Source organism: Nymphaea colorata, chromosome 1, assembly GCF_008831285.2.
Source record: "Nymphaea colorata isolate Beijing-Zhang1983 chromosome 1, ASM883128v2, whole genome shotgun sequence".
Taxonomy (NCBI): Eukaryota; Viridiplantae; Streptophyta; class Magnoliopsida; order Nymphaeales; family Nymphaeaceae; genus Nymphaea; species Nymphaea colorata.
Genome location: NC_045138.2, coordinates 28,475,224 through 28,499,602, shown reverse-complemented (window position 1 = coordinate 28,499,602; position 24,379 = coordinate 28,475,224). Strand labels below are relative to the sequence as shown.

General features: G+C 39.1%; 1 protein-coding gene and 1 pseudogene across 2 annotated transcripts; one reads left to right on the top strand and one right to left on the bottom strand.

Moving 5' to 3' along the window:
- Positions 1-4,968: 4,968 nt before the first annotated feature.
- On the bottom strand, positions 4,969-8,758 carry LOC116249287 (uncharacterized). Of its 2 annotated transcripts, XM_031622520.2 has the most exons (3): positions 8,260-8,716; positions 5,606-5,672; positions 4,969-5,490 (listed from the first exon to the last, which is right to left on the bottom strand). In XM_031622520.2, exons 1-3 carry the CDS (start codon positions 8,337-8,339, stop codon positions 5,323-5,325), a joined length of 315 nt encoding a protein of 104 aa, XP_031478380.1. In that variant the 5' UTR covers positions 8,340-8,716; the 3' UTR covers positions 4,969-5,322. The 2 variants fall into 2 exon arrangements, with proteins under 2 accessions (XP_031478380.1, XP_031478371.1); XM_031622511.2 differs by lacking the exon at positions 5,606-5,672 and having other exon boundaries at positions 8,260-8,758.
- A 5,674-nt stretch (positions 8,759-14,432) lies between these two features.
- LOC116245874 (tyrosine decarboxylase-like) lies at positions 14,433-17,629 on the top strand (annotated as a pseudogene).
- Positions 17,630-24,379: the final 6,750 nt, after the last annotated feature.

Below are 24,379 nucleotides of genomic sequence, written 5' to 3'. Positions count from 1 at the left end.
AGCACGGTGTTATATGCTGGGAGGAGCAAGGGAGGTGGGGACACAAAGGCACTAATGATTGAAGCAATTACGGAACCACCACTTTCGTTTTGGACGGTCCATCGTCGTCGGGCGTGTGAGAGACGGAATCGCAGCCGTTGATACAGTCAGAGTCCGGCCGAGACTTTTCCTCTATTTCCTGGAGTCATTGTGGATAAGGATCGGGACGGCCATTGCCATCTTGGGACGCGCTACATTCATTTCCGGATAAATTAAAAACGCTTTTCTTTATCTTTTCTGGATAAACTTGTTTTCGTTTTCAATGCCAACAATTCCCATTCGCGCGTCACATTTCCTTTCCTAGAAATTCTGTTTCGTGCACGGACAACTATTTAACCATAATTCCAAAATACACCTCATTTCCTCCCCCTTTTTAATTCGCGCTTGGATTCGATGGAATGGAGCTGCGATCGGTCTCACCGATAACAGCAAACGTGCCTTTCTTGGAATTTCAGAAAACCCAGACCCCTTTTCAAGATTAAGTTCAAATCCGTTGGCGCTCAAATTACAACAATTTTGTTTTCCATTTTATCTTTTATCCAATGGCGCCAATCACTCGGGGACAAATCTCTGACCAAATCTGGAACCAATACGATGGTGGATTGGATCGTGAACCTAATCCATGTCCAGTTTCGTGGGTTCGATTCAGATCCGAAAGATGAACCCGTCGACGTGACTAAAATCGGATCCAGATACCTGTAAGTGGCAAATCACAAGTTATTTGGATGGGGATTTAATCGATTTGTGTCCGATTCTGAATCCAACCGCAAATTCAATTGGATTATCTAATGTGATCAAGTTGGATACCGTGATCGTCAGACCCAAAGAGAAGTTTGACCGAATAGTCATTTGGTTTGGATTCGTTAAGTTTCTATCAGAAACCAAACTAGATTGGCTCACAAACCGACCTATCATAAATCATATCCGATGAAATAACTTGATAAGTGCTCCAGTCATCTCTCTCTCTCTCTCTCTCTCTCTCTATCTATATATATATATATATATATATATATATATATATATATATATATATACACACACACACACACATGAAACTTTGGAAGGGGCTTTTTTTTTTTTTTGGCAATTTGGTAGAACTTAAGTTACAAAGTCTGGGTTTAGAAATATCTTGATATCATTAGAATTTTCAGGGCTTTGAACTTTCCATCAATAATAAAGTAAGCTACAAAATATGAGGCTCTTGTGATGTCAATGGGCGACCTAGGTGGGGAGGTGATTGATGGCTCTAGTCCACTAGATTCTAGGGCTAACCCAGCCCCCTTGTACCAAGCGTCCTATTGATAAACCTATGCCTAAAACCTGATCTAATCTATCCCAATAATTGCAACTTGCAAGAAGTAGGAACATAACCGGGTCGGTTCTTGATTCGACTCCCACTTTAGCTTTTATTCAGTTTAAGTTCAGATCCAGGATAAAGAAATCCACATATGGATCTGATTGGCTCACACAACTTTGATCAACTTAAGTTTTTCAATCCCTTGATGATCCAGATGCACAGATCTATTCAGCTCCAGCCTGATTACTGGTGAAATTTCACAGTTCATGTTGTTATTGGATCTTGATCTGACCCATAACCATCTCAAGTTTGTAGGCAAACAAGAATGGGTGAGGCAAGGTTTGTCGACATAGATAGGTGCAGGCCCAGCCCTTGGCATGTAGGGTCCAATGCTTGGTCACAAACCTTTTGCACATGGGTTACAAACCCTTGGGCTGACACTGTCCTATGTCCTAACCATGCAAGGAAAAAAGGGTGCAGGTGAGATCACCAGTAGGTCCTCCAAATGATTTTGGTCAAGTAGGGCTGCCCCCAACAGGTTTGTGTGCCCACTGGAAGACAAAGATAACAGTAGGAAAAATAAAAATAAAAGTTGAGAGGGTCTACTCTTCTCCCACATTTCAAAAATAGTCTTGATTTATTTGTTTTTCAGACATCTTCAATTTCTCTTTGCCAAGTATGAAATGCATGAATATTCTTGCTTGAAACAGGCTGCTTGTTATGCCATTTCACCTGCGACGATAAAAAAAACTCAATTACTTGATAACTTATGGTACAACTTTCAGGTGATCAAAGCTAATGTGCCCTCTGCTTTTGCTATAGTTTTTTTATTTGCTAAAAACTTTGGCATGTTTTTTTTTTTCCCTTTCACCAGGTATTAGAGATGATCTGGGATGAGAACAGTTTTGGTATTATGCCATAAAACAAAAGGCCATGTTCCCATAGTTTAAACTAGGTGTTTTTTCAAATTGAAATAGATCTTGAAATTCTAAGTTAAGGGGCTAAGGGCAGGTCCTTTCACTTATTAGCAAAATTGGGCATGAAAAAAACGAAATATGAGCAGCTTTTTTAAGATTAAGGTGGAAATGATGGCTGTAAATGAAATGGTGGGAAAAGAAAGGAAGAAGATGGGACGAAAGGGGTGTTTGTTTGTTGGTCGACAACTGAGCCCATGCTCCGTCATTCCACGGCGGCGGTTCGGGTTTGGATCCTTCTTCCTACATTCAGTGGGCATCGTCACGGGCAAGATCTAAATCGCGCCCACCACCAAATGCACCTATCCTTCTTCAACCATAATTGACATTTTCACTTATTTTTTACAGTTTATTTTTTTATGTAAAAATAATAGTTTTTCTTTTTTTTTTCGAAAAAATATTTAACGTATTACAAAAAAAAAAAAGCAAATTTCAAGTCTGCGTGCTATCTGAAAGTTCGACGCCTTGCGAGGGCCGTTATAATTGTTTATGTGTCTCTAGAAAGTTTGTTCGAGAAGCTTGGATATTGCGTTTTTAAATTGCCACTTTTGTCAATTTGACATTTAAAAATACGCAAATACTATTCTATTCTGAGTGTAAATGACAAGAAAATGATCGTTTAATACTAAATGCATGGCGTGCAGGGTCGAAGTCATAAGTTTTAAGTTGATCGTTTAATATTACATGCATGGCGTGCAGGGTCAAAGTCATAAGTTTTAAGTTTTTTTTATGAGGAGGGACAAATTAAAGTTTTTAAATTTTGACACGAAACGAAATATTATTTCTCAACATTTGTATATAAGACAAGTGTTAAAATTAAAAAAAAAATTGAGGTGGTGTCAAGGCCGTTGTGAGCCCTTGATTGGCTACGATGGCGTGGAAAAACTTTAGATTGTGAAGATTATGAGGATGAACTGCCAATCCAAATTTGATGAAAGCTAGATAAATTTACATTGGCTTCAATTTTTCAAAGGAGGAATAAGAATACCCATTGGTAGCGATGCAGGTCCTCGAGGCAAGAGGAACAAGGAGCTTCGGCTTGCATTTAGGTGGTGGGATAACCTCTTGCTCACCCAAAAAAAGAGAAATAAGAATGGTAGGTCTATGGAAGTTTGGTTCAAATTTCAAAACCTTATAATCTGCGCGATCCAAGTTCTTGATCCAATCTCTGTGGATCCATAAGATGCTTTATTAACACAATACATGTGTTTCAGACTTTTTTTTTTTCCAGAAACATGCATTTCTAGAGAACCATGCAGTTGAATTTTGGTTTTGGATTTACTTCAAAAAGCTATTCCACGTTTCTTACCTAACAAAAGATGAGAATAATACAAGTATTCGTCTGATAAAGTTCTTCCAAAGCAAGTTCAAGTTCCCTTCTGATGTTGAAGTATAATAGACAGACTTCAAAACTCATCATTCCTAAAGATTTGGAGAGAGATATTTCTCTTCTTAGAAATGACATCTGATTGGATTCTGATTTAAGTAAATATTGAGAGGATTTGGATTGGCTATAGTTTTAAATAAATTTATGATACACAAAGTCTTGGTATGGTTTGAATTCGGTTGAAAAATCAGATTCAGATTTAGATATTAATATAAAAAACCAATCAAAATCAGATTCGCATTATGAATTCGAATGTCAATTTCGGATATGAATACATAGATATTTGAAAAGATAGATATGAGAAAATACGCCTCCTATTTCTCAACGACGAAAAATTTAACAAATAGAGACTAAAGGATAATCACAACCGAAGTCGACGACAACCGCGACCACCAAGAGGTTTCGATTGTCTTTGTTATGGCAAAATGACCGTTTCACCGTCGCCGCCCACAACCATGAACAATGAAGCGGTGAATAATATTTGAGTTTCAGTAAGGGCATTTTTGGTTAGGAAGTGAGCTTTCAGGAACACGCACGTCCACGTAGATGCCACGTGGTGGTGAAGAATAAAAAAGATCATCACGCAAACGCTCCCACCCACGTCCAAATTTGACTCTTCACGGTCACGACGTTTCTCCAACAATAAACGGATCCGGTTCGATCCTATCTGGTACACGCAGAACCGGATCATGTATCTCGGGTCTCGAAATTAGCGACTCTCGATAAAAACCACACCAATTGCGTAAGAGATAAAGCTTAATTATTCAAGTATTGTTTTTTGAAATACAGAAGTTCGATATCCACAGAGAGAGAGAGAGAGAGAGAGAGAGATTTGTTTGTCAAAGGTTATGTAGACTTGTAAAAGAGCTTGCAATGACTTTCAAAATGTAGAACAATATGTATGAATTTGTTCTTTATAGACCTTTCGAATGATGGTGGTTTTCTGATGAGGATAAAGATGATGTTGTCATGGATGATGATGATCACATATCACGTCACGCTACCGTTCTTTTCTTCGGTAAGAAATTTCTTCTTCCTGGAAAAGTTCTCATCTAGATTCTAGAGGGGTAAGATTACATTTTATATCCCATAAGTTGAACCAATTTTTCCTGACATTCCAAGACATAAACAGCGAAGCTGATGTCAAGAACAAGCTGATCAAAGGTGCATGTCGCAGGATCTTGCCCTGAACATCTCTTAGTGGGATGATTGATATGCTTGTTGCAGGATGGATTACTATTTTCTGCTTAAAATGGTCTTGAAGTTACTGATGAGACAGTGAAAGCACAACATCTTCTCACGAAATACAGGGTCCTGGCCAGGACCTACACTGAAAGCGAGATCGAAGAGAATTGCAACACTTACATTTCTAAGACCAACTGCTGAAATATGTATGCATTCACTTACAGACATAGTTTTGTACTTAATCTGAGAATGACAAAGCCTCTTTCCCATCTTGAAATGGCAATTCTTGAGCGACGATGCCAGGACATTATGATTAGCAAACTTTTAAGCTTGTATTGTAGAAAACCAACGCACTGAAAGTAGAGTTGAATGTCAACAACCTTTTTGTCCTCATGTCAACTCCATGAAGCAGCTAACTGAGACGAACAAGAGTCTTTCCTCTACTTCCTTAGGACATCCAGAGTAGGAATCACGGGCACAAGAAAGTTACCAAACTCAGAATCAAAACTCTTGAAGCTTCCAGTGCAACCGTCTTTCCAAGCTTCTTCAATGGCAGATAGCTTTGCCAGTTGAGCATGGCTTGCTTTTGCTTGTTGTGACGGAGGTCCCTGTTAATGTATCATTAAAAATGAAAATTGAAATTGTGGATAACAAAGAAACAGGTGATGGGAACAACAGAACAAGTTAAGAAAGAAACTCAGAAAGAAACATCCAGGAACATACTGCAGAGTCATGCTTGTTGTGAATCTTATGATGCATTATGGCTGCGTTAGTTGTCGTACAGGCAATTCTGCAGAGGAATGAAACTTGTAAGGGGAAGATGATCCAAATCCTACCAAAAGTTCACGATGTCTGAAAAAGTTAGAGGTGATTTCACTTCGCCTAGTCATTCCTCATGTAGAAGGTACCCTGCCCTTGAGCTGTACAATAATTGCCTTGGAAAAACCATTGTCACAAAGGTAAGAATTATTTTCAAAATATAGCGATAAAAAACACCAAAACACTGAAACAAGAAAAGGAACTTATGATAACATTTTGAAAATATCACCAAAATGAAAATATTGTGTGATTTAGGTGAGAATTTCAAATTTTCAAGCAAACATCTTTAAATATATTTGAATTTTATTGGTATCTTTTTAACATTTTAATAACTATCTCAGATTATTATCAATATTTTTGTAAGAAAAGTAGTAGAAAACCCATAATTTCATCATTTCCTCTATTATTTTTCTATCATAATTTTCATTCTGTGGATTCTCAAGATTTTGAAGAAAAGCAATACTTTCCAATTAATACCCGACACTACCCTCACCAATTAAAACCCGAAAGTAATATTTCTGATAATAGAATGAACCTTTCCAAAGGCTAGAAGTTTCCAAAGGCTAGAAACTTTCAGTAGAAAAAGAAATATGTACTCCATATCCCCCAAAAGAGACAAAGAGTATTTGATCCTTAAAGAGTGCTACATGAGTTCATGAATCATAAAGAGATATGATCCTAAATATCATATGCAACAAAAGCTAGCAAGTTATTAGTATTCAGATCTTGCTCCCTTGAAGGGGCCACCTGATTCAAGTTGGATGATGAAGGAAACAGGTGTGCCGGTCACGGAGTTATGATGTAGGCATTGTCAAATTGTTGGACCCTCCATCGGTCATCTGTAGACCTTACTGGGAAGAAAACCTAAAAAAATTCCACAAGTATTTCTTGATGTTTAAAGCTTACGACCTCATAAGCACATTCAGACACACGGACAAATGGCTTGAGCTAAACAGCAAGAAATAGTATTAGTAGCTGCATTTTTCAGCTGTACATTGTACAAGAAAGTGCCTCAGAATGAATCTCTGCATGGGCTACAGAAGCTCTAAATGTTGCATCATAAAATGGAACAGCAAGATTTTCAGTTAAGGCATGTTTATTCTAGACTACTTCCATTTGAATCCCTGGAAAAGGTAGCAGGTCCCACAGTCAAATCTTGTAATAACGAGATTCAAAGAGAACACACTTTTGCTTGTCCGTTTGAAGAGGGATCAGCTCCTTCTACCGATAGGAGGGCACAGGCCTAACAAATTTCTCACTTTCTCACATTGTTCTTTGAATATGATTACGTGGATGCTAACAAATCATTTGTTTAGTAGGAATCCACTACTAAATCATTCATTTATGGCGTGAGGAGTTTCAAGAATCAACTGCTGGCAATGAACTTTATTCTTAAGAAACTGCATTTTCGTCATAAAAATATGATGTAAGAGTTCACAGCTAACAGAATGGATCAATGTTAAATACACCTATAAGGTCTGACTTGACAGGCATGAGTTCCAAGATACAACTTGTATGCACAGTGTGAATGTTAGAAGGAAGAACCAATTTTTCTCCGATTCCACTCTCCCCTGCATCTACCTGAGCACATACAGTAGACCTAAGCAGTATCCATTCGACAAGCCTTGAAGTATTATTTTACTCATTCACTGTTTCAAGAACGATTTCACTGTTTGAACGAATTCTATGCTTTTATCGATTTTAGGCAAACTCAAGGAAGAAAACCCCGTTTGACGACATGCAACATGAACAGGTCCCTACCCAAACCATGCCAGAGTGAGAATCACAGAGCAGAACAGGATTGAGAGGCAGTCATTTCAACATTTTGGCAGACTTGGGTAGTCTTCAATGGGTGGAAAGCAATAATGAGAATGATATGTTGGCATACAAAAATTTTACAACTTGACATAACTACGCAAGAATTTTGAACAATAGAGCACAAGATATTCAAGAACAACCTAAAAGCAAAAGGACAAGGGAATTGGGATCCCCATGACAGGAATTCAGCTTATTTATGGTCATGGTACGGATTCCGCTTCCAATTTCCAGGAATACGGATCCTCACTTATTACTCTAGAAGTGATTCCAATAACCATGATTCAACCTAAACTTCCTGGTGGTGGTGGGTTGATCACCTCCAAGAGGTTAGAAACCAAAGCTTCCTCTTTCGAGGCAAGAAAACCAGCCTTCCCTCTAGATAGCAAGCTAAAGGACTTAATAGTGCAACAGTATCCTCATCATGCGCATAAAAAATTAGGCAACCTTGTGGGCATCTCTGTGAACTGATGAACAGAAGTAGAAGCCATGCTATTAGGGCCATGAAACTTCTAGGTAAGTGCAGAAACGGGCCACTGTTGCCGGACCGTGGCAACCAAGATAGCTCGAGTAACAAGCACATACACATCATGTTCATCTTGCCATGTACAAAAGTCGTTTTCTTCCTAAGCTAAAAATCACGTTCTGCTTAGACCATTTTCTCCATAAAAAAGTCCTCCCCATTAAAAGGTAAATGCATCAGAAACCATGAAAACCAAGGAACAGAGAAATTTTTCGGTTACCTGGGGAGATCGTCTGATTCTGCAATTCTGGGGCCAAAGGAGGAAGGTCTCCCCCTTTTCGGTGGCCTTCGATGCTCCATTTTTTCTGTCTCCCCTGTTCACGAACGCAGCCTTCTCGTCTCTCCTCCTCCCCCCACCGAAACTGCGGCTTCGGATGCGAACAGTTTGGATTTTGTACAACAGACCAAATCCAAGTTTCCACTTTTTTAAGCCGACGTCCGAACCGAGCAGATTAATTCTCAAACTCACCTTCTGAAACCACTCAAACGCGCCTTCTAACCAAACTATATATGACAAGCTCCGCACCAACACAGAGAAATTATGCGTTTCATTTCCTTTCCTTGTTACCATGGCCTTAAATGTGGGCCTCATGGTTCTGATGAACTTTACAAACATCGTCTAAAAAAAAGGCCCGTATTCACCATTGTCCCGTCTAGGTGAGCGAGAGAAGATTACATCCTATTGTCCGAAAAATGGCCGGAAAACTCATATTCCCCCTGCCTTGGTGGTGGTTCTCGGCGATAGGTATCGAATGGTAAACGGACAACAAACTAATATTAATTCTTTGCAAAAGTTACGTACAAAAAGAATGAAGTTTTAACCAAACAAACCAGAGCCAACTGGTACAAAAAAAAAATGAAGTTTTAATCAAACAAACCATGAGTCAAGTGGTACAAAAAGAATGAAGTTTAACCGCTAGCTTTTCATATGGACATGAATCCTCTCATATATTCGAATATAAAAATTGCCATATATATATATATATATATATATATTCTTGTTTATATGTGGAAACTAACTAATTTATATGCTTGGGCCCTTGCTCCAGGTTATGCAGGTTTTCTTGTTTCATCAGTCAATCTCTTTCATGATTATAGTTAATTTTACTCCCACATTACTTCTGTGTCCACTATATGATCCACCCTAACTTTTGATGCATAAACCAAGCTTTCAAGAAGCCATTAATTGCATTGCCAACGTCTTTACAGCTGCAGTCCAGCTTCCTCTCGTTGTAAGCAACCACCCATCTTCTGCAACTGCCGAGTTGCCAATTAGAAGACGCACTTCAAAGCCAGTTTTGTATCAAGCAAACCCCTGAAACCCGCAGTTGGGGAAATGTTAGTTAACCACTTACTTCAACCAGGGGCAGAGTCACATCCAGGGCAGAGCCACAAAACTTTAGGTAATTTTGTTTTAATAATTTCATATATTTGGTTGTTTATATATATAAGTAAGTGCCTTCGTTATTGAACTAGTGCCTCCACCAGCCAAAATTTGTAGCTCCGCTAGTGGCTTCGCTTGTTGCCACTTGGCTCGAGTCCTTAGTAATGGACTTGCTTGCTTGTGGGGATGATTAATTTGCTGGATTCTTTCTCTTTTTTTCCAGTGATCCGGCAGATGAAGGAGGAGGCTTCGTTCTCCAAGGAACAGACTTATGAGGCAATATCTTCCAAAGTTCAAGCACTTGACCAAGTTGGGAAGCACAACATAACCTACCGTGCCCCCGAAAACTCGACTCCTAACATTCCTCCTTGTGCACGAAAACTTGTGTACACCCCGTTGGTGCAATGACCAGGATACCGTTGTTTAAAAGTTTTAAAAAATAAACTACAATGATAAAAAAAAGTTTTGAAAAAGTAAGAAAATGTTTAAAATGGGCATTACCTTATAAAAAATTTTACAAATACTCCAATCCCTCTTCATTTTTCCTTAAGCGTATACTTGTGGACGATTCTTATATTCCCGTTCTCCAATTGCCCAGTCATTGGGGCATGCATGCAGCTGCCTGATCTTGCCATTAACATAACTCAGCTTTGATTTGCCACTGACAAGATAGTAACAGCTCTATATCCAACACGAATAAGTACATCCTCTGCCCTTTGTTAGTGTTGATTGCGGATTTTTTACTTGGTATTCCAAAGTCGATGATCTTTTCATTTTTTAAAGATTTTCCAGCAACACTGACTCACACATTGAAAGGAAAAATTTCCTCTATACGTAGGAGAAACTTCCACGTTAAAAGTCATCCACTCTGTATGAATTGTGATCTTTGATGACTACAAGATCAAGTAGAGGGCTCCTTTCAGCAAACCCAAAAATGATGCACTCACAGTTGTTCTTCAATCTAATCTCTTTGTCTCTCCCGTTTTGTTGTTGTGAGTTGTCGTTTTGCTGCAGGTTCAACAAACACAAGCCAAGTAATTACTTCCAAAAGCGTCTGATGTACTCCAAATTGAGGAAGAGGTAGTGGTAAAAACAGACTTCCTATGGTTGAAAATTATTCGAAAGGATAAAAAGTGAAGTTCAGAGTGAAGGAAAGGCAGGCCACTCCGAACTTTGTACTTGCAGCAGAGGGCCATTGTCGTACACATTACTCATATAATGAAAGTTCATTAATGTTCTAGTTGCATTTGTACACTTAATACCATGTTGGACCAATGAAAGTACCTCTTATTCAACTAATGTATTGATTAATACAGTTCGATTGTATAGATTGCGTCCACATATAGCTTTCATAATTTGCAGAAAAGTAGACCACCATGTACACAGAGGGCATGTGAATTCTTCTGCCCAGCCAATCTGTCATCTAGAACATGGTTGTTTGATTCTAAACAGGTCGATTAGTTTGAACCGAAAACAAAAATGATTGAAATGAAAATCTTTTCTACATAGGTATCCATAAGATCGATCCGACTAAAGCTTGGATTTTGGTTAGAAGTTTGGCATTAGGCTACCGGCGAAGCTAAAGCCTGCCATATATCCACATCAGCTTGTGGATATATATAGATATCAACAGATCAAATTCAAACCAAATGTACCTTTAACCATATCCATTTTTTTCATATGTTTACATATTTGGTCTCGAATAAGAACAAAGAAGAGTCATATTAGAATCTGAATCTGAAATCTGATTTCATAATCTGAATCTGGCTGAATTTTGACCAAACTCTCCAATTTTTAAAATATAAGAGTACTCAATGTAGAATATTTATTTAAAGCTAAATTTAATCCAAGTCTGAACCTGATAGAATATTTATATATATCTCAATTCGAATTCGATCAGATGTCATTTCTTTCATTTGAATATTATAGTACGAGCTTTTTTTTGTTTCAAAAAAATGACGATATGTTTCGAGGGTGCATACACAAACGTTGTTTTAGTATCCCATAAATCTATATTAAGACGATCCCTTGGAAGCTTAGTCATGAGTTAGGTGCATATTCTGTGTAGGGGCCTTTCAAGAAAAAGGCAGTTCAGGGCAAGAACAGGTGTCCCCTCGAGGTAGAAGCTGGGAGCGTGTCTATAGGCGTCGGTGGTAAACGCCCCTCCGGTGAGGTCGGGCTCTTGCTTAACTCGTAGAGGCACCCACGTGGTTATCCATTTTGGCGTTGAGTTCAACGTTTGTCGGCCGAGCCTTCGATCTGCCGCCGACTCTGCATCTACAGTCATCTTTACCATAATTTTCGGCCAAAAAACGACAAACTCGCCGAGCGAGTTGAAATTAACTTCAAAAAACTTAAAACCCTGAATGAGTATGGCCCTAGAGCGAGCGACGGTTATGTGCTCGGAGTCCAAGCTCGTGCAAGCCTTTTTGGTTTTGAACAGCTCAAGCGAGGGTTCAAAGTAGCGAACCAATGAAACTCATTAAAATCAAAACCCTCACTCCTCCAGCAATAAGGCTTTTGAGAGCTCACCACAGCTAATGCCAATGCCATATATTATCATTAGAGGATGGGAGGTGAAGGAAAAAGGGCTTCCGTGGTAAAAAAGAGGAGGGAAGGAGGGATGAGAGAAACGATGATAAGGGAAAACAATGAATAAAGGAGGAGCGTGAGTGAGAAAGAAAAAAAGATAGGCAAAATGAATGACATTGATTGAAAAGAGTAACGTGTAATGATGAGGATGAGAGGAAGCCTGGGTGAAGAGAAAAAAGAAGAAGAAAAACTTAAAAATTGCATGAAAAAGGTAAAAAATGAAAGAAATGGTGGAAATGAAAAAAAGTTCCGTGAACAAAGAAAAACTAAAAAATAATGAAAAGCTTGTAAAATTTAACAAAGAAAACAAAAAGCTGAACTGCGCCCAGTCGAGTTTAATTGAATCAAGTCCAAACCAACTCTAACTCAACTCAATAATATAATCGAACCTATATTTAAGCTCGAGCTCAACTTGTATAGCTTGAGTCGGGTTTACTCAAGTGAGTTTGAGTCCAGCCTAAGTTGGCTCGACTTATATATATATATATATATTATAAATGAAAATTGGGGTTATCCAAGTTACCCAACCATCTAAAAAAGAGGGTAGCTGAGAAAAAAAAATATAAGCTAAATTCTGAAAATACATATTTTTTTTCTTTGATTTTTTAATATGGATGGATGTTTTTTAAATGGTTAGATGACTTTAAAAAGGTAAAGTTATTATATATATATATATATATATATATATATATATATATATATATATATATATATATATATATATATATATATATATATATATATATATATATATATATATATATATATATATAGAGAGAGAGAGAGAGAGAGAAAGAGACGATAAAATGAGAATGTATATCAAAATTTAAGGATAAGAAATCCTCTAGTTACAAAAATTAGGAATAATAAGCCATCTAGTTACAGTAACAAACTGCAAGACGGAAGCAAAAGATGAAATATACAATACAACTCACAAAAAAACGAAATAAGAGGGGTGAAAAGAGAGTGGAAGGCCAGAACGGCATCATCACCCTGCTGCAAAAGGAGGACGTCGCCGCAGTCGAATGGCAAAATGGACATCCCCCTACACAAGACGAGTCACAAACTCCGGCAAAGAGAAGGTGACCCTGAAGACCTTGTTGTTGCGCTCTTCCCAAATGCACCACCAAGCTGAAATGAGTCACAACCTCCAAACACGACCCCCAAAAACAGCCAAGTGGAGGGAATGACATAAGAGAAAAAAAAACGAATGGAATGCGGGTCTGAAAGACTACTAACAAGGGAAGGGTAGGCAGAGGTAAGAACAATAAAGAAGACAAGGCAAAAGGTAAAAATGTGGACCCGAAACTCGGTCGCGGTGAGCCAGAGAGAACACTGGTTAACTAAACTGATGCCAATGCGCTACAAGTGGTTAAAAGTGTTGATGTGGTCAGAAGAAGCCAAACAAAAGCAATGATACGAGGAGAAGGACCAGGAGACCAAAGGAATCGGGGTGGGAGCGACGCCACGAAAGAACCAAAGGAAGCCAGGTAGCAAGAAGAAAAAGTGAAACCTCGAAAAGGTGAAAGAGGCTAGGAATGGAATGCAAACGACAGGAAGTTATCAAGGCGGAGGAAAAGTGAAATGGTGGAAAGCAGGTCACAACAAAAGTGAGAGGGAGATGTGTGAGAGATGGAACTTCTCCAAACACTAGGGGAAGACATGTCAAATTTGGAGCAAATGAATAGAGTGATGAGAGAGTGCTCAGTGTTGCCAGACGCCGCCACTAAGAACACAGAGAAGAGAGAGAGAAAAGATAATGGTCACAAACAATAATAATCTGTTGCTTGTAATAAAGAATAATAAAGAAGACAAATTTGTTGGTTTAATTTTAAACGGATCGAGCCATTGAAGAATACATTATTTTTTCTCGTAAAAGACAAAATCAATATGCTTCTAGGGTAGGTCCCATGGTCCGTAAAACAGTTTTTTTTATAAAAAAAAGGAAACAAAAAATCTTTCAACGAAGACATGAAATTGCATCTACCGTCTTCCAATTAGTCTTTTTCTTCTAGACTAGCTGTTAGCACCTCCAAACAAAGATAAAGAATGTGCTTTATCAAGAGGTTAAATAGCATGTAAGTGGGTGCTTCCCAAGAAATAAGATAAACAATATGTTTACTTGACTCGTTGGTGATCCCTCCCAAATATGATGAATAATATGTTTCTTCTAGCTATGAGTTCATCTAATTCTAAATTTTTCTACTCTTATGCACGTTTTCCATGATGAGGAGGGGATCATCATCGGTCACCGACCACCTTTTTTTTTACACTTCTATATAAACCCACCTACTTAGCTCCTCAAATATACACCAAACCCTCCGACCAACGCATTGCATCGTTAACGTCCTTGCTGCTGTATCGTCGTCTTCTTCCCCCTGTCTAGGAAACCACCCATCTGCTACTACTGTTTCCAAATGGGGAGCCACCAATTAGAAGACCCACTTCAAAGCCAATTTGTATCAAACAAGCTCATAGGCCCTGAGGAGTTTAGAAAGCAAGCCCACCGTGTGGTTGATTTTTTGGCTGACTACTACCGGGATGTTGCGAAATACCCAGTTCTCAGCCAAGTTGAACCAGGTTACCTCCGCAAATGCTTGCCTGACTCGGCCCCTGACAATCCCGAGTCAATTGATACCATACTTAAGGACGTGGTTAAGGATATCATCCCGGGGATAACTCATTGGCAGAGTCCTAACTACTTTGCTTACTTTCCCTCCAGTGGGAGCACAACGGGGTTCATAGGTGATCAATGTGGTTGGGTTCAACTGGATGTCGTCGCCAGCAGCCATGGAGCTTGAGTCTATTGACATGGACTGCCTCGGCAGGATGCTCAGTTTGCCGGATTCTTTCTTGTTTTCCGGCAACGACACTACTGGAGGAGGAGGAGTGCTCCAAGGAACAACTTGTGAGGCGATCTTGTGCACCTTGGTTGCAGCCAGGGACAGGGCACTTGAGCAAGTTGGGAAGCACGACATAGTCAAGCTGGTGGTCTACAACTCCGACCAAACCCATTGTGCTTCAAAAAAGGCTTGTCAAATTGCCGGTATCGTCAACTTTAGGGCTGTGGCCACATCGAGGGCAACAAACTTCGCTTTGTCACCGGAATCAGTCCGGCATGCAATGGCTGAGGACACAAAGTCTGGTCTTGTCCCATTGTTCTTGTGTGCTATGGTAGGGACTACATCATCCATGGCGGTTGACCCCATCAAACCGCTAACTCGGGTGGCTAAGGAGTTCGGGGTGTGGGTGCATGTTGATGCAGCTTATGCAGCGAGTGCCTATGTGTGAACCAGTCTGAAAAGCCCCGAATCGGTTTGAAAATCAATTGAATCGATTTGAAAAGGGTCCGTTTTAAAATTGAACTGAATCGGCTCAGAAAAGTACAAACCGGTTCTGAATCGAATTAAATCGGTCTTAAACCGAATGAAGCGGTTCGATTCTCTTCAGAATCGGTTTAAAAAATTTAAAAAAAAAAACTGTTTTACAAAGTTTAAACCGTATGGATATGGGTCGGGTCTGACATGACCCAATCCAGATATGAAAGAACCGTATTTTCAAAATTTAAACTATATGGATACGGGTCGGGTCCGACATGACCCGACCGGATATGAAAGAGCCGTATTTTCAAAATTTAAATCGTACGGATACGGGTCGGGTCCGACATGACCCGACCCGGATCCGAAGTCATTATATCGCAAATGGTCTCAGGCGGCGGCAATTTTTTTTTAATTCTTATGGATCCGAGTCAGGTCTGTCATGACCCGACCAGACCTAGGTCCGACCGCCTACCGCGTGAGGGTTTGCAGCATCGTTTCCAGCTCTTCGTTTCCTCTCCATGGAGACACTGCTCCTCCGCCGATGGCCATAGCAGCATTCATGGATGGTGACGTCGCGGCCTCCTTCCACCGTGGTGGTGAGAGAGAGAGAGACGGATGGTGAAGAAGGCGGCAGCCACAACAATCGCGAAACCACCACCGTCAGCCCCCCCCCCCCCCCCCCCCCTCCCCCCGAGAAAAAAAATATAAGAGACACATCCAAAAATTTGTACGGATGCTTCATCAATTAACAAAAAAAAAAATGATTCAACAATGAACATAAGCTCTGATACCATTGAATGAGAGATTTCCTCATGCATACACAAAAACGAATATGCCCTAAATAGGATTCATGCTAAATCATTGAATCAAAACTTTAACTGTGGCAGAAGCGTACTTGAATCCATCTGATCAACCGGTTGGTGAGATCACAGTAGGATCTTCAAGGGTCTGTGCAGAGTACGTGCGATTTCTCTCAGATGGGGAAGAGACAATACTACAAAGCAATGTTTCAAGCAACCGTACACGACCCCAAGGACCATTACCCTTTTATATTATGAGCAATTACGGATTCAACCCATCAAAGAATTTATAATTGCGTACAAGTATCTATATTATAAAAAACTCATACCATATTAAATGACGTGATATCCCAAAATGCAATCACTTAAGTGGATATTTACATTAAGACAACCATAATGTCTGAAATTTCTCATTGACATATGCCGACCTACCAAATGATCCTTACACTATTGCCTTGGTGTGATAAAATTAAAGAGACGTTGAAGAGGTCGATTACCTTATTCATTGATTGAATGAATAAGGAAGGTGCTTCAATTAGCTTTGAAAGTTGAACTAACGTTCTCTTCTCATTTAGGAAACTATTGTATACGCCTTTGCCTCTAATGCATAAAGAAAATGACAGATTGTAATTCCAGTAACAAGCAAGAAAGATCAACCTCTTTGTTCATGGATGTAGGATCCCATTAGCCGAACCACGTAAAATTGTCTTCTCTCTTTCTCACCTCTTTCTATTCATACTTTGTTTTCTGCACAATTATCATGGTATCAGAGTGGCACTCATTCATCCTGAGGCAGTAAATCCATTCTAAGCAAGCAGAAACTTATGGAGTATGAGGGGGGAACAGGGCACGACAATGAACATCACTCCATTATACATGGCAGCGATGGATCTTTGCACAGACTTGTTGTATACGAGCAAGGTAACCCTAATCTTAATATTACCAACACCTTGCTTGATGGCCTCAATTTTTTATCTTGGTCTAAGGCAGTCACCCAATTCCTTAGTGGAAAATCCAAACTCAGATACATTGATGGTACCACAAAGAGACCACCACTTAATGATCTGAAATATAGTGAGTGGCGATCTACCAACCACATTGTTGCATCTTGGCTCATCAATTCTATGGAGCTCAAGATAGCATCATGTTTTAATTTTTTAGACACCTAGAGAAGGTATGGCAGGCTACCAAAGATCTTTACGGTGTGCAATATAACACTGCTCGCATGTACCAATTATCTCAAATAAAAGTAAGTCTAAGAAAGGGACTATTCCTGTTAGTGAATATATTGGTACCTTCAAAGGAATTTGGGATGAGATGGATGTTCATACTCCATTAACTACTGATCTTTCTAAAGCGAAGAAGCAACGTGAGCAAGAGTGCATTTTTGAAATTCTAGTTGGGCTACCAAATGACTATGAAAATCTTCGTAGTCAAATTCTCATGGCACATGAGCTGCCTTCACTAAGTGTTGTTGGTGCTCTTCTTATGTGAGAAGAGTCAAGAAGAAAAGCAATGGGCGCTTTCAACTACAGCAGTCAAGAGGTATCCAATGATGAAAAAGCTGCCTTTGCTATGAACTTTCAAGACGGCAGAAACTTCAGTGCCAAACGTGATGAGGGGAGAAAACCTAAATGCGCTCATTGTAAGAAAACTGGTCATTCTCGTGAAAATTGTTGGTTCGTACATGGAAAACCAGACAGAGGGAAGAATCATGCCTCCAAGACCACTTCAAAAGGGACAGTTAAAAGGGAGGACGATCAAACCAGTCTCGTGGCTTCTTCGTCAAATAATCCTATCACCTTGGAGACTCTTGCGGAAATGAAAAAGGGACTTCAAGTGAAAAAGACTACGAGAATCTCCATCAACACTTCTGATCAAGCTAAAGGTATGGCTTACACTACTTTTAATTCCTACACTCATTGGATTGTCGACTCATGAGACACTGATCATATGGCTAATCACTCTGCTTATCTCTATTCCCCCCATTCTATTGATGACATAGGACCTGTTGCTGCAGCCAACGGTGCTCCCATTGTTGTCAAAGGAAAAGGAGGATTAGATTTCTTTAAAAAAAAAATACTAGTGAAGTCCTCATAGTGCCTGAACTTAAGTCTAACTTGTTGACAATAGCAAAAATTGCCAAAGAATTGGTTTGGAATGTGGTTTTTTCTGCTACTATTGTTGTATTTCAGGATCGAAAGACTCAGATGACGATTGGTGAAGGACTCCCAGTTAATGGACTCTACCAAATTACAGCTCTTGATCAGGCATTGAATGTGTCTACTTTGAATGAGGGAGAAATCTGGCATCAACAGATGGGTTATCCATCGTCTCGGATTTTGAATTATTTATTTCCCAAGCATTATTTTGATAATCATACATGTGATATTTGCAAGTATGCTAGAATGACCAGACCAAAGTTTTCTTTATCAGATTTTATTACTGAACAACCTTTTGATCCCATTCACTCTGATGTTTGGGGCCCTGCGCCTGTGGATTTTCTGGATGGTTTTAGATATTATGTTATGTTCATTGACGATTACTCTAGATCCACTTGGGTTTATTTCATGAAAAACAAATCTAAGGTACTATCTTTTTTTCAAACTTTTCATAAGATGGTTGAAGTTCAATATAATCGCAAAATAAAATGCTTTAGATCTGATAATGGTACTGAGTTCAAAAATTATAGTTTAAAATTTTTCTTAGACGAGCATCGCATACATCATCAAACATCCTGTGTTGACACACCTCAACAAAATGGCGTGTCTGAAATAAAAAATAGACATTTATTGGAAGTAACTAGGAGCTTGATATGCCAAATGAATATGCCAAAAAATGATTGGAAATATGTTGTTTCTACTGCTTGCTATGTAGTTAATAGAACTCTTATAGGCACCTTAATTATGGTAGTCCAATTGGAAAGCTTATTGGGCAAGAACTGAAACTTGATCATTTGCGTGTGTTTGGTTGTGTGTTTCATGTGTGAATACATCTTGCAAAAAGAGACAAATTAAGTCATTGCTCAATCAAATACGTCTTTGTTGGTTACGACTCTCAAAACGAGGGGTATGTATGTTTAGATCCTATCTCTAAGAAAACTTATATATCGCGTGATGTTCAATTCAATGAGAAACTTTCCTACTTTGGAGAAAATGATAGTGGTAGAGGTCAGGGGGAGTCTAAATCCCCTAACTTGCATGACTCTAATGATTTATTTTTTTCCATTATTGATGAGCAGGTCACTAAAGAGACTCATATAGAAATTGAAAGTCCCACCGAAAATCAAGAACCTACTACCTCTACTGAAAATGATGAACCAACTAACGGGCGTCTTAGAAAATCTGAGAGAATTCGAAGAGTGCCCTCTCATCTAGTTGATTATGAGACTTGCTCCTTCAGTCGCTATCACATCAGTAATTTTGTCTCTTACAATCAGATCTCAGCCAAGTATAGTATCTTCATTAAGAGTTCTGATAAAATTCATGAACCTCAAACTTTTCAAGAAACTAAGAAAGACTCAAATTGGAGAAAGGCTATGAATGAAGAATTTGAGGCCCTGAAGCACAACAAGACGTGGCAGGTTGTTACAAAACCAAAAAATTCAAGCGTAGTTGGATGTAAATGGCACTATAGAGTCAAATACAAGAGTGACAACTCATTAGAAGGAAACAAAGCTCGTCTAGTACCCAAGGGGTTTACTCAAACAAACGGTCTTGATTATGATGAAACCTTTGCGCCTGTGGCTAAAATGAACACCTTGAGAATTCCATTATCGATGGCCTATAACTTGAACTGGGGGTTTCACCAATTAGATGAGAAGAATACTTTTTTGCAAGGTGAACTTAGTGAAGAAATCTACATGGCACTACCTCTATGGCATCCAGATGAAGGAAAGAACTATGTATACAGACTCAACAAAGCTATTTATGGTCTGAAGCAATCCCCTAGAGCATGATACTTAAAATTAAATAAGGCACTGAACAACTTTGGATATCACAAATGTCACTTAGACAACACGTTTTTCATAAAAAAACATGAAGAACACACCACTGTTGTGTTGATTTATGTAGATGATATAGTCATGACAGGTGATGATGTTGAAAGCATACTCAATATCAAACACCACTTGATAACCACATTTGATATGAAAGATCTTGGAAAACTCAAGTACTTTCTTAGAATTGAGATAGCCTATTCACACAAAGGCATCTTTCTCTGTCAAAGAAAATATGCACTAGACATATTAAACGAGACTGGGAAAATGGAACCACGTCTAGCCGACACTCCATTCGAAGCAAACCTCAAATTGGGACCATGTGAGGATGAGCCAGAGGTCAACAGAGAAGTATTTCAACGTCTACTTGGTAAGCTTATCTATTTATCTGTCACTAGACCTGACATTTCTTTTGTTGTGAATGTGATTAGTAGTATATGCAAAACCCAAGGAAATCACACATGAAGGTTGCTGATTGCATTCTTCGATACACCAAAGGCTCTCCAAGACAAGGACTTTGGTACAAAAGGAATAAGAACTTAGACATAGTAGGATTTACTGATGCAGACTGGGCAGAAGATATCAGCGACAGGAAATCAACTACAGGATATTGTCTTTGTTGGTGGAAATCTAGTAGCCTGAAAATGCAAGAAACAAAAAATAGTGGCTAGATCCAGTGCAGAAGCAGAATACCATGCTATGGCCATGGGAACCAACAAACTCATTTGGACCAAGAACATGATTGAAGAACTGAATCTTGAAGTTTCAAAGCCCATGCACATGTTCTGTGACAATCAAACTGCCATATATATTTCTATAAATCCAGTCTTTCATGAAAGGACAAAGTACATTGAAATCGATTGTCACTATGTGAGAGAAAAGATTGAATCCGGAGAAATCAAAACGCTTTATATCAGTGGAGTTGAGCAAGTTGCTGATGCATTAACTAAAGGAGCCACTAAAGCAAAGCATCAACTCGCAATTGACAAGTGGGGATATCATAACATCTACTCCCCATTTGAGGGGGAGTGATAAAATTAAAGAGATGTTGAAGAGGTTGATTACCTTATTCATTGATTGAATGAATAAGAAAGGTGCTTCAATTAGTTTTAAACGCTGAACTAACGTTCTCTTCTCATTTAGGCAACTGCTATATACGCCTTAGCCTCTAATGTATAAAGAAGAGGACAGATTGTAATTCAAGTAACAAACAAGAAAGTCAACCTCTCTGTTCGTGGATGTAGGCTCCCATTAGCCGAACCATGTAAAATTGTCTTCTCTCTTTCTCACCTCTTTCTATTCATACTCTGTTTTCTGCACAATTGATCATGGTGTCCTGGTCAATGAACTTTATGCTTAGACCATTGTCTCCATAAAAGAGTCCTCCCCATTAAAAGGTAATGCATCAGAAACTATGAAAACCATGGAACACAAAAAAATTTCGGTTACTTGGGGAGATCGTCTGATTCTACAATTCCGGGGCAAAAGAAGGAAGGTCTCCCTCTTTTCGGGGGCCTTCGATGCTCCATTTTTTCTGTCTTCCCTGTTCACGAACGCAGCCTTCTCTTCTCTCCTCTCCCCATCGAAAATGCAGCTTGGGATGTGAACAGTTTGGATTTTGTACAACAGACTAAATCCAAGTTTCCACTTTTGTCAGCCGAGGTCCGAACTGAGCAGATTAATTCTCAAACTCACCTTCTAAAACCACTCAAACATGCCTTCTAATTAAATTTTATGTCAGACACTCTGCACCAACACCTAGAAATGTGGGCCTCATGGTTCTGGCAAACTTTACAAACATACGTCTACAAAAGAAGCCTGAATTCACCGTTGTCCTTTCAAGGTGAGCGACAGGATTACATCCTATTGTCCGAAAAACTCATGTACAAAAAGAATGAAGTTTTAACCAAACAAACCAGAGTCAACTAGTACAAAAAAAGAGAAGAAGTTTTAATCAAACAAACCATGAGTCAATTGGTACAAAAAGAATGAAGTTTAAACCGCTAGCTTTTCATATGGACATGAATCCCTAAAGTTGGTGATCTCATCCATTGGACAAGTCTTTCTTCGAGCTCATTCGGTTTTGGTCCAAGCCACATAGACCACAAGCTTACCTACGTGGTGCTTGCCAACATAGTGAAGTGCCCTATCTCTAGCTGCAACTAAGGTCCTCAGGATAGCATTGATAGCTGTGTCTGGAGCACACCTCCTCCATGAGAAACATGAAAAATGCGGCAAATTTAGCATCACATCAGCCCCGAAGCTGGTTATGTACGCACCCCCTGTGCATGAAAAACTGTGCATAGGGATGAAGAGTGGTCCTATTTGTATTTTTTTCTGGTTCTAGTGCTGGTAGTTCTAGAAATTGACTCGATGCTGGCGCCAGCACACATCAATAACTCGACCGCTTCCACCTATAGGCAACTTTAGACCAGTTTCTTTTGCAGTAGATACCTGAATGCCCTTCAACCCTTTGAGCGAAATGCAGCAAAAGGAAGGAAAATTAATGGACCGACGCCATCGTCTTCATCCCATAGAAACTACTGAGTATAATGACAAAAATACCTACATTAAAATAAAAAAAGAAATTTTTTAGAAAGATAAAAATGGATTGTGAAAAGTTAAGAAGTCTAGAATGTTGATTACTTTATAAAAAAGTCAAAAATACCCCAACTCCCTTTGGTACATACTTGTCCCATGCACACAACTCGATCTCCATCGATCGAGTTGAAGACTACGAACTCGAGCTCAATGGCTACAGGCAATGACATCCAGTTGAACCCAACTATGTTGAATCCAGTGCTTAACATGTCATCAATGAATCCTGCCGTTCTCCCTAAGCAAGCAAAGTAACTAGATTTCTTCTAATGAGTTACCTCCAGGATTATGTCCATAACCACGCCTCTAAGTATGGCATCAATGGATTATAAGGGGCCGGTGTAGGCAAGCATTGAAGAAGGTAACCGGGTTCACCTTGGCTGAACACTGGGCCTTGGCGATGTTCTGGTAGCAGTCAGCCAAGAAAACAACCACAGGTTGGGCTTGTTCTCCAAACTGCTCCTCAAGGTCTAAGGACTTGTTTTTGCTTTGAGGTGGGTCTTCTAATTGGTAGCTCTGTATTTGGAAACCGTGCAAGATGGGTGCCTGCTTAGAGCCAGTGGAATGCTATAGCGGTGGGAGCAGAGGCAGAAATTTTTCATGAGAAGACCGAATTATAGTTTCAAAATTTTAATAAGGACCGAAATATAATTTGTCAATTTTTATATAGGACAAATAATGTCTTTTAAAAAATTACTTGAAAATTTAAAAAAAAAAATTGAGGAGGAGCCAAGGCCCCTGCAGGCATCCCCTTGGCTGGGTGCATGGATTTATATAGTCGACATAGAAGAAAAGTGGTAAAGTTATTTATATTCCGAAGAGTAAGTGAATAAATTCAACTCTTGGGAGAAACATTATTTATCTTACTTTTCAGGTAGCACCAACTAGCCAAGAACCCTTAGAATGTGGTAGGTGCTCTGACATTCGATAATTACAAGCAAATAATTCAATCAACTCCTAAGGGAAATATATTCGTTACCTTACTTTGGACGTGGTACTAGAATGCGGCTGGTACTCGGTGTCAACCATTTGTTAGCCACCGCATAGATGGACAGTTTCATGAATTTTTTCTTACTTTCCCTATTCGCCATAGCAAGGGGCATTTTTTAAAAAATTAAATGAAAAGAACATATGAAAATAAATGCAGAATTTTGAAAAAAAAAAACTTAACATATTGAAAAAGAATAGTTAGAGGTCGACACATTGTGGCAACCTCAACAATCTCAGGCCAGTTCAAATGATTTTATATCGAGATCACCTTTATGCACCAAAGAAAAAAAAAGTAGGCTTCTGAAAATTTTTATAAAATAATACACATTTTAGACTTTCGACTTTTCATAACTACTTTTTTATCCGTTTTGAAAAGTCCCTTTCATATATAAATAGGGGTATTTTGGTCATTACATAGTCCTATGACAAAAAAAAAAATCATGCACAGGATTTGCAGATTACCGGTTTTGTGTTACATCATGTGCACGGACCAAGACATGAACACTATGACTTCACTACTCTTAAATAGGAGGAGAGAGATCCAAACTACAGAAATTGGTTGAAAGGCATGCAAGGTTTGAACAGCTTGGGCACTTAGTTTTCACATAAATTTTTAACCTCGGCCGCCATTGTCACTGCCATGTTCAAGAGTGAAATTG

Coding starts and splice junctions, on each gene's coding strand:
- LOC116249287 (XM_031622511.2), bottom strand. CDS start 8,655: ATGTTTGTAAAGTTCATCAGAACCATGAGGCCCACATTTAAGGCCATG. Junction 5,491..8,259: donor GAATCAGACGATCTCCCCAG/GTAACCGAAAAA, acceptor ATACATTAACAG/GGACCTCCGTCACAACAAGC.